The sequence below is a fragment of the Nymphaea colorata genome, chromosome 7 (assembly GCF_008831285.2).
Source record: "Nymphaea colorata isolate Beijing-Zhang1983 chromosome 7, ASM883128v2, whole genome shotgun sequence".
NCBI lineage: Eukaryota > Viridiplantae > Streptophyta > Magnoliopsida > Nymphaeales > Nymphaeaceae > Nymphaea > Nymphaea colorata.
The window spans coordinates 15,930,083-15,941,003 of NC_045144.1; the positions used below are offsets into that span (position 1 = coordinate 15,930,083).

Below are 10,921 nucleotides of genomic sequence, written 5' to 3' on the forward strand. Positions count from 1 at the left end.
AGAAAGAATTTCAGCGACAGTCTCATAAAGCCATAGAAAAATGTTTAGTGGCACTTATTCCTTGTCATACTAGACTAAAAGTGACACTTAAAGAATGCCACTAATAATCCTTTAATTACTCTCATTCCAGCTATAGAAGCTTCAACTATGGCATTAAGAAGGTGCCACTGAAAACCTTTTAGTGGCATTATTCCAGTGCCATAAAAAGGTCAACAATGGCTTAAACGCTGCATCCCTAAAGTATTTCAATGGCATTATTTAAGCACCATAGGAGGTCCCCATCTGTAGCCTTGCAAAATTTTGACGTTAAAAGGAATCACCGTCGACTTTGGAGTTTTTCGTGACGTGGTTTCTTCCCCACCAAAAACCTTTAGTGGTGCATTCAAAACGCACCAAAGGTATATCTGGTAGTGAGTCGATCAGAAATGAAAATTATCGTCATCATCAGGGAAGTAGGAGAGTGGAGGGGGAAGCAATTGACCTTGGATAGAGAAGGGGAGAATGTCGCTGCTGAGAAAATTTCATCCAAGGAAGAAAGCCCACCTGCCGTGTTGTGGGGAGGGTTTTTCCTTGGCTTCAAAAGCCACCTCCTGTGTTTACGCCCTCTGAACTCGCTCAATCTGATCAGAAGCCACCTCCTGATGCAAGCGGAAACGGCTCCACTCTCTGGTAACTCCCTTTCGCCCCCAATTTCACAAGAAGAAATAGCGCGTGGGTAGCGGAGGATGGCAATGTGTCGAATGCATATTCTAAATAGGTAGGTCGATGTTTCGCCTTCATGACGCGGGAAGGGAAAAGGCCGCGGAAACTAATGTTAATTTGCTCCTCCACAAGATGGTCCTCCACATGCCCGGAACGATGTGCGTTAGAACATGCATTTGGCAGATTGTTTTTCGTCCACCCATCCATCCATTCGGATGTCTTTCGTCTTCATCTCTACAACTACAAGTCAAGTGTGTTTAGTTCGAGTTCCAGCCTGCTCCTCAGTGGATCTCCCCGTCCTCATTCTTCCCTCTCTCTGGGCAGAGCATCTGCCTCTATCATCGACTCCAATTCCACCGACCGCTCAAACAAGTTTCTCTCACTCTCTCTCTCTCTGCCCCATGGCTCATTCTCCTTTCTGAGGGGCTGCTGAAGCAGATTCAACCCCTGGTTTGCACCAGCCATGGGGCTGATGCAGACAGCTGGACTGTGGCAGCCCTTTTACCCTTTAAGTGAGGGGCTGCCAAAGAGCAGTTCCTTTACTATTTTCCACTTTCGGCGCTGACTCATTTACGGGAAACCCGGGGCTCTGTGGGACGCAATTGAATTTTTGTTGCACAGATTCAAGCGAGTACGGAGCTAGGAATCTCGCCGGAAATGGGGCAGTTGTTTTTTGAACCATTAATGTGCATTCCGGCAGAGCTGGGCTTCATCACGGGATTGACTGGCACCATAAAAAAATCTGAAAGAAAAAGACAAAAAAAAAAGCGTCCTAAGCATGATCAAGCGGATAAACTCACCGTCGGAAACCACAAGCACTCTACGCTCACAGGGGATCAACTCACCGTCAGATTGTGGTAGGCCGTAGGCGGACGGGACAAATAGAAATGACAGCAGATATTGCGGTTGCGTCGGGTTCACTGAAGGTGGGCACAGGAAAGGAGGGAAGCAGGGCGGGTTAAGGAAAAACTTTCACTGACGCAGGAAAAAAAACTTCAGATATAATATTACGAACGCAAATACCAAAATCAGGAATATGTAAGGAAAATTATTGTAATATTTTGCATTTAATATGTTCATCTATAAAAGAAGCTAATTTATTTCTCTAAAATCTGTTGGTGAAGATGTAGGTGTTAACATTGAATCACATAAAACTTCCTGTGACAATGCATCTCTTGCAGCGTTTCTTTTCATAGGCATAAGCTTATTCCTAGTCATACCATATAAATAACATAAAGATCTGCCGGCATAAGAATTCGGCACTTCCAGCAGATGCCCATGATTAAGATGTCCTTTTTTTCCATGAATTAGTGAAAATGAGCAATTGTTTACAACTTTGGCATGTGGATTAATTTGGGAAATAAGTGTTTCTCTAGTATTAGATTAAAACTGTATATATATGAGTGATTGGTAAATGTCAAACCACTTGGCTAAGGGTCAAAAACCAGAGTCTTAAATTTATGTTAAAAAGTATTTAAAATTTGCGTGCACACCTTTGCAAGTTAGTTTTAAGTTGACACGTTTCTATTCCAGCAATATGAGAGAGAGAGAGAGATCGAACCCCCAGGTTGACACGTTTCGTATTAAATTACATTACTTTACAAACATTTGACTAGTCTGAGCTAGCCTACTGATTCTACACACTTTCAAACTAAAGATAACTTAATTTTTTATAATTTTTCTTGAATGGGCTATTTGCAAAATAAAGACAAAATTATAAAGGGAAAAACTAAAAACAGTTGTTTTCCTACCTTAGATTTTAAATTTTGAGGGTATGGATTAACAAGGAACTCACCTGAAATTCATAATCCTAACGAATTGATCGATCTAAAGTCAATGTAAAGAGGATTTTACTAAGAACGAACTTTAAAATAATGCAATATTTAACGAAACTATAGCGTAATTTTTCTATTTTTAAAATGCATGATTTCACATTCTTATGAGGAATCAAGGATTAAAACTTTAAAATCTATCATTTTTAAATTTTAGACAAACATGATCAAACTGTTTTGCATTCTTGAAAAAGAAATTACTAGACCATACAGTTAGGGCGGAGCCAGCCAGCCAGGGCTGGCCCCCTTCAAAAAGAATTTACATGTAAATATTATGAAATTTCCTTTATCTTATATAAAAATTTGAACATATTACATTTTGACCCTGTCAAGATTTTGAAATTATAATTGAGCTCTCCTTATTAAAAATTTCTACCATGTAGTAAGTAAGTAGGTGGAGTGGTAGAGCTAGGATTCTCAGTTGTCAGGCTCAATTAATAAAATCGGTCAGTTTTATGGTTTCCCTTTTCTTGCAACTCACATCCCATCCACCGTCCACAACCCGTCACTCTCATCCTTTTGATCTTTATAAGAACTTGGAGATTTCAACCAATGGGCAAAAGCAGCACCCAATCTTGTTTATCAGATTTGGTGGAGGTCTTCTCATCTCTCGTTTTTCTGAGAACCAAGAGTCATGGAGAGCTTAGGTTCTTCCTTACCGGTGCCAAACGTTCAAGAACTAGCGAAGGAAAACATTTCTGCCGTTCCGGACAGATACATCCGGCCTGAACGACCAGCAGCCATTGTTACCGGCAGCGATGGAATCCCAAGCATTCCGGTCATTGATTTTCAGTCCTTGTTTGATGGAGAGTCTGCTCCGGCGGAGAGGGAGAAGCTTCATCGTGCTTGCAAGGAATGGGGCTTCTTCCAGGTTAATCTACATCATTATGTTACGCATGTATTTTCAGGAGAGGTTCTTTAAAACTTTGTTGTTAAAACAAATATTCTCACATCTCACCAGTATTTAGGGAAACAGATAAATTGTGCACACATATATACGTGTGAAAGTACCATATATTATACACCAAAATATTTTTAAAGCTTCGTTGTTAAAACAATCTTTTCCGTCTCACCATTATACTCACCACAAAGACAAACTTGCACACTATTTGTGAGAAAGTACTAAGTGGGGCACTCATTCAATACTTTTAATTTCTTTAGGGCACTTATATATAACAATCAAATCTATCAAAACATTTGCATATATATTAAACTAATTTTGTGAGGCTGCCATGTTGCTTCTACTCCAAAGTAACATATATTATTCACCCAAATATGTGCTCTATGCCTTATTAATATCATAATTTTTTGTGCAACTTCCCATGTAAAAGGGATGAGCATGATCCCTAAAACCAAGTAACTGACAAAAATTTAACGTTTTTTTTTACTTTTAAATGAACATCTTTAAACATTTATCCTTATATACATATAAGTGCGCTACCAGAAATGAGTATTTTTAAACAATTGTCCTTCCAACCAATTTTTCTAGCTTTGCCACTATATATATATATATATATATATATATATATATATATATATATATAACTTGATCTGATTGCAAATCAATAGTTGAGTTGGGAACTTAGTCATAAATAACATTTCAGAGTTTTAAAGGGTGAGGTTTTTCTCGAATATTATACGGTGAGTTTGAAAAAAACAAAAAAAATATGATAAATTTTTAAATTTTTTTAAAAACTAAAAATAAGAAAAAATAAAATAAGTGAAAAATTAATAACACAAACATCAAAAGAGAAGTAGATTTGCAACAAATAAAAAATAAAAAAAAAACTGTTTGGCATTAAAAAATAGAAAAAATGAAAAAAGTTTAAAAATATAAAAAAAAATGTTAAAAACGTTTTTTTAAAAACATTTTTTTAGTTTTAAACAGCCATTTAATTTATCACATTTTTTCACTTTTTTTTTAAAAAAATGAGTTTTCTGTGAATATGGTTGGGAACGAGTCAAACAGAGAGAGGGAGAAGTGAGAATTACGAGAATTAATGACATTTCAAGGGAAGTCTCATACAACCAAAATATTAAAAAACGAGTTGCATTTATTGTATCAAATCTAAAGAACTCTGTGTTCCTGTTACCAAATGCTTACTTGGGGTTATGTTACTAGGAGTCGTACCCATAAATTAAGGTCAACAGCCTCTCCCTTGTTCCCTATTCTAGGTGGCAAAACTACATATGGACTGGGCTGTTGCCTACTGCAATCCTACAAAATCTTTTTATTTTGTATTGTTTGTGTATGTTAGTACCTTTAAAGAGTCATTTGGCAGTCGTACTTTCTGAATGTTACACTCAAAAGTTTAGGAGAGTGCTCAGTTAATCTGCTTCAATCTTTGAGCATGTAATACTCATAGAATATTTCTTTTGCCAAACAACCACCAAAGGCCGGAAAGTTTTTTTATTTGTGTTCCTCCACTGAAAATTTCTAGCTCCACCAGTGGTGAGTATGATGTCAAAATCCACCCTACACCTTAAACCATTTAGCTTGATTTTTTTGGATGTACTTATACTGTCATTGCAAGCAATCTATGTTTTCGACCACGTAGCCCAAGCAGAACACAACATGCAATATTTCTATTAACACAGATTGCTTATGCAACACATACGCTAATTAACTAGTACTTTTTATGCTAAAAGTTGGAGCAGAATGAGAAGTTTCTTTACTGGCCTTCTTCTACTTTAGAGGGAACTGGGTCAAGGATCAATTTTCGCAAACTTTTGTGTACTTTTTCTTTTTTTTCATCTTTTTCTGATTCTTATACTATGATCGTTTTTGCCAACCACCTAATTGATAGAAAAGCTCAACCATTTCACATTCCCAAAAAATTGTTGTGTACTTTTTAATTATTCTTTCAGTGGCAGAGATACATGGGGGCGGGTGTGATATGCAGCATCAGCCTATTAAAAATGTTCTGTTTAAAACTTTCAAATGAGATTGTGAAGACTCAAAGATTACTTAAACGTGCTAACATCAACCTAGGCTGGTCATAGCAAAAAAAATCCTAACTCCACCACTGAAACCTAAGTCTTATTTTTCTTTCAGTATCCACTATCAACTATCAGTTAGGGCTGCGCATTCGGCTGACTTGGCTCCAGCTCCATAGTGACAGCTCGGGCCCAGGCCTGACCATCATGAACCAGGCATGGGCTGGATATGGTTCGGTCTGAGCCCAGGCTGGGCCTGCCGCCAACCAATTTTAATAAAAAATAAAAATTATTTAATATTATGTCTATAAATATAAGAAAAAAATTATATATAAATAAATAACATTATTATTAGATCGTGATGAATCGGGCCTGGCCCACATGTCTGTCACTCTGGCCAGGGTCGAAACGGTGGCCCAACCCCACCAATGAGGCTGGTGAGGCTGATGTTGAATGAGTTTAAAAAAAAAAAAAAAACAACAACAGTTTCCACTGGCCTTCGCCCCTCCGCCTGTGTTTAAGATTTCAAATGTCTAGTGTTTGAAAAACGAACTCACCATTGCCTTTTTTCCAACTTTCAAGTTTTTTTTATAAAATTCAGATTTTTTATTTTTTCTAGTTTCTATGTACAAACTAAAATTCGAAACACTAAAATTTGTAAAATCTAGTTTTTTAAATTTCAATATCCAATTCTTTGATTAACTGCCTAATAACCTAAAAGAGAACTGGTTAAATAAAAAATTTCAAACTCAAGTGTGATATAATTTTATTATGAGTTTGTTTTTTTAAAAGGTTCCAACAGTGTGCAACAGCGAGGCCCTTCCTCATTTTTGTTTGGCCTTTACACATATCATTAACAGCCAACAAAATGAACCCGTTATTAACAACAACATGCACACTTACTGAATCCCAAGACCCTCATAGACGCCTCTTCCCCTTCTAGAACAACTTGGTTCGCCCATATTTGTAAATTATGCTCATAATTTTATTTTTCTAATGCTTGCTTCGAGTGAGTGGAAGCCACCCAAAGAGGGCCGAAGCCCTTCCCCCCGTCTCTATGGAGGGCTGCTTCAAAACCTGTGTGGACCCATGGAAACACGTGTCAACCAGAGTGTCTTACCGCTACCATTTGTAGTTCATAGGAGTAGCGCATGCAGGAATTGAACTGACGACAAGGCTCTCACTGGTCTGCCAACCCGACCAGCCTCTCACTGGTCTGCCAACCCGACCAGCTAAGCTATGCCCTTCGGTTCTAATTTTCTAATGCTTTCACAAATCCTCACTAATTTTGTCATTTTTTATCTTATTGGATTGACAGGAACAAAACCCAAGAAGATAGAAACAAAATTACTGTGCTCATATTGTCAAAGATAGAGAATCATATAATAGGAAGACATGTTTTGCTAATTACCAAGATCAGAATGGTGTGTAAGGAAAGTTGTTGTAATACTTATTTAATAATGGAGTCATACATAAAAGAAGCTAATCTGTTTCTCTAGAAGTTATCAGTCACTAAACCACATGCAACTTCCTGTAGTGCCCATCTCTTGCTTCTTCCTTTCCTAGACATATCCTGACCAGCATATTATAGTTATATTAATTCCATGGCTAACATAAAGCTCTCCAGGCAAAAAGAATTCAGCACTTCCAGCTAATGACCTTCACTTTTTTATGAACTTTTTATCTGAAAAGTTTACTTTTCCATGCTAAAAGGGCAATGGACAAGTGGAAAAGGATGCAGCATGGGCACACACAGGCACACTTGCATGCATGTATGACTTATCTATGCCTAAGATAAGGCACTTAGGATGCACTTAGTTACTTTAAATCTTATATTTAAAGTGATTAGGATATTATAATTGGAAGGTCATATGCTTAAAAAGGCAAATATTACATTATAGGTTTGTACGTAGACCTCAGATTTTTGAAATCTAGACCACGTTGTGTGCACCACCTAGTGCATGCAGCTGCTATGTACCAAAGGGATTTTGGGGCATTTTAGCCATTTCAAAAAGGTGGACGTGTTGGGAATTCTACTTTTTTCTAATTTCTATACTTTGTCCTTATAAGAGGGTTTTTCTTTTCACAGATCATAGGCAGTCTGGTCATTATGTACATTAATGCGCCAAACATTGTGCATAGAGTGGTGCATATAACCAGCTTTGCTTCAGACCGGCCCTCAAATCTAAATATATGGCATGGAAACATTCTCTTAAAAAATATTTCCTAGTTAAAACCTTAAACTTTCAAGATTGTGTTTAATTCACGAATTTTGTATGCTTTAAATTTTTTTTGTCTGTTACATAACAAAACATAATATATTGGTTCTCTTTGTAGCTAATAAACCATGAAGTGAAAACTGAAATAGTTCACAAAATGAAGGAAGAGATACAAGGATTCTTTGCCAGTCCATTTGAGGAGAGGAAGAGTCTTTCACAGGTACCTGGTGACGTTGAAGGCTATGGACAAGTATTTGTACTATCAAATGATCAAAAGCTTGAGTGGGCAGACATGTTATATTTGGTAACTCTTCCAGTTTATTTAAGAAAGCCACACGTATGGCAAATGCTCTCCCCATCATTCAGGTGATCAATATATCACCCAACCTCAAAGCTAACTAGATCACTGCATATATTTCTTGTCTTATTTTATTTTCTGTTATTTTGTCAATTGTAAGGAAATTATTAGGATATCATTTGTCGAGTTTCTGTTTTAACGTTATCTAAAAGTGAGTATGCTTGACTTCCTATAAGAGTTGACAAATTTTGTAACTGGATTGGAAGTTATGGAACATCTAAGTTGGTAAATGTGTCGAGAGGTCTATAATCATAGTGTATAACATTTGCCCTAAAAAAAATTTTTTGGTAGAATAAGGAAGAACAATGAGAGGTTTAATTTACATTAAGAGACAACTAACATAGACCATATTAAACATAAAAGTGACTTAGGCCATGATAAATATAAACTTGACTTCAAACAGAACAATTTGACATGCCCAAGAAATTTGTGATTTCCTCATTATCAGGAAGAAATAAAAGGATAATTCATAAACCTACACTGCTGCCTAATCCATGACAATATTCTATAGAGAGACTGAAGTTATGCTATCAAGGACCTTGGAGATTATTCCACTTGTTGTTGGAACCAAGTTGGTGTTTAATGTTGTCTTTCAAAACTTTGTGTTGCGTGTGATTTTTTTTTCTTTTGACAGTTTAGACTAACATTTATCTGAAAATTTTAAAAATTGTTGTTGAGAGTTGGAAACATAACATGACAGGAGTGCTCTAGAGTATTATGCAATTGAAACTCAGAAGCTGGCGAAAAAGTTATTAGAGCTTATGGCTAACAATTTAGGGATGAAGAAGGAAGAACTGCATGAGAGTTTTGATGATGGCATGCAATCCATGAGAATGAACTATTATCCACCATGTCCTCAACCAGAATTGGTCATAGGCCTTTCTCCACATTCTGATGGATCAGGTCTTACATTGTTGCTTCAAATAAGTGATGTGCAGGGGCTGCAAGTAAAAAACAATGGAGCATGGATTCCAGTTTCACCACTACAAAATGCATTTATAGTTAATATTGGAGACATTATGGAGGTAATGCCCATTTCTTCATAGCATGCGTAATTTTTTTTTTAACTTTACATGTCAAAATCTTATTAGCAACTACCGCTAAAATGCTCTCTCAACATGCAATATGTCAGTGTTTATTTGCTAAATTTTGTTTTCAAAATTCAACCATATAATTTTCCATACTCATTCCACCATATATTTGTAAAGTGCAATGATTTTATCGAAATTGCTTTTAGTGTTTCAAGACGATAAATTCAGAAGTTAACTTATTACAATATACAAAATTGACCCATTAATTTTTGTAGTTAGCCTATTATTGGGATTTTTTAAGAATTAAATGTAGTTGAGAGCACTTTAAGAATGAACGTATAGATATAATGAGTAGCATTTACTTGAAAATGCTAATATTAACTTAAAAATAAAGAATAAAATATTTTGAGCCCATCAAGGAACACGACCACTAGTACAATTTGAATCATAAAGACAACTCATAGTCTTAAGAGAATGCCATATACAGATTTCAAACACAAAAGCTACACATTGCATATGGCTTATTACTCAATCAAATGGAAACTTTCGCTTTTAAAAAAGGAAAATCCTCTTACTTGTCTGAGTAATGTTTCCAGCTTTCTAAGTGACTTAAATGTTGTAGTAAAGGACATAGCACAAAAAAAATGGTAAAATAGTTTATTCATATGACATATCGCCTTTTTTTTTATGTTTTTGCAGATTATAAGCAATGGTGTATATTCCAGTGTTGAACACAGGGCAGTTGTTAGTCATGATGCAGAAAGATTGTCCGTTGCTACCTTCCTCAATCCTAATATGAATGTGGAGATTGGTCCTGCACCAAGCCTCATAACCTCTGAAACTCCTGCACTGTTTAAAAGAATTGGGTCACCTCAATTTTTTAAAAATCTTTTTGTTCGTAAATTGCAAGGGAAAGCATATATCAACGAACTGCGGATTGAGAAGAGAAATGAATGAAGCAAAGAATGGATGTCCTAAGTGAAACTTTTGATGCCAAAATGTTAACTTTGTTTAAGTTATTTACTATGTCACAAAAATAAAATGTTGGATGCGTAGCATGTATGTGCATGGAATATTGAAGCTATAAGTATATTTTTATCAATAAAAAATTTAATTTCTTGTCTATGATGTGCTTGCATAATACAAATTTGAAGCTTGGTTCGAGTTTACAGAATTTCTTGTTCAAAAACTTTTAGTTAGGTTGCTTTAGTAGGGTGTTATATCATTTATCCATGCAACAGGACTTGCATCTCATTCTTTGATGCAAAATGTAAAATTGATATTTTTTGTTCACTTTCAACTGTTAGTACATGAGAATGTACGTGATCCAAAATGATACTATCATTTCATGTGTTCAATATTTGGTGGGACAATATACTCCGCACTATATTTGCAAACTGCATATTATTTTAGTTCAAGACGAAATTATATTACTACTGTGATTTATATCTAAACATCATCGTTCATAAGTGAATTAGTAACTTGTAAAATTTAAACAAATATTTAATAGTATAAATTAAGATTTAAAGCATAATAAATTATGCATAGTGTTAGTTATCTATCCATAAACTTCTAGTATTTAGTTACCTTACTACAATTCAGACTCATCCTCAATGCACAAGATACAATTACATGAACAAACATTTCTTTTCTATGTATCACTTGTACCAATTTAAAAATAATTTAGTTCTTCAGCACTCTTTAGTATCCTAGTTCTCCAAATCCATTTGTAGACATCTTTTATAAGGGACTGCCAGGGTAAGGGGACTCTATTCGCAACAATCCTCCTGGAGGCTATGCCTCCATCAATTTATTAGAAGAAAGACTTACAAAGAAAGATTT

At 35.7% G+C, this 10,921-nt stretch overlaps 1 protein-coding gene across 1 annotated transcript; it reads left to right on the forward strand.

Annotated features, from left to right (window-relative positions):
- Positions 1-3,076: 3,076 nt before the first annotated feature.
- Positions 3,077-10,202, forward strand: LOC116257397 (protein SRG1-like). The gene is made up of 4 exons (XM_031634108.2): positions 3,077-3,405; positions 7,809-8,056; positions 8,749-9,073; positions 9,779-10,202. The coding sequence occupies exons 1-4, from the start codon at positions 3,169-3,171 to the stop codon at positions 10,034-10,036; spliced, it is 1,068 nt and encodes a 355-aa protein (XP_031489968.1). The 5' UTR covers positions 3,077-3,168; the 3' UTR covers positions 10,037-10,202.
- The last annotated feature ends 719 nt before the right edge of the window (positions 10,203-10,921 follow it).

Bases quoted from the DNA above. Each gene is read 5' to 3' on its own strand.
- LOC116257397 (XM_031634108.2), top strand. From the start codon at position 3,169: ATGGAGAGCTTAGGTTCTTCCTTACCGGTGCCAAACGTTCAAGAACTA. The intron at 3,406-7,808 runs GTTAATCTACAT...TTCTCTTTGTAG, and splicing joins AGGAATGGGGCTTCTTCCAG to CTAATAAACCATGAAGTGAA. The intron at 8,057-8,748 runs GTGATCAATATA...ATAACATGACAG, and splicing joins ATGCTCTCCCCATCATTCAG to GAGTGCTCTAGAGTATTATG.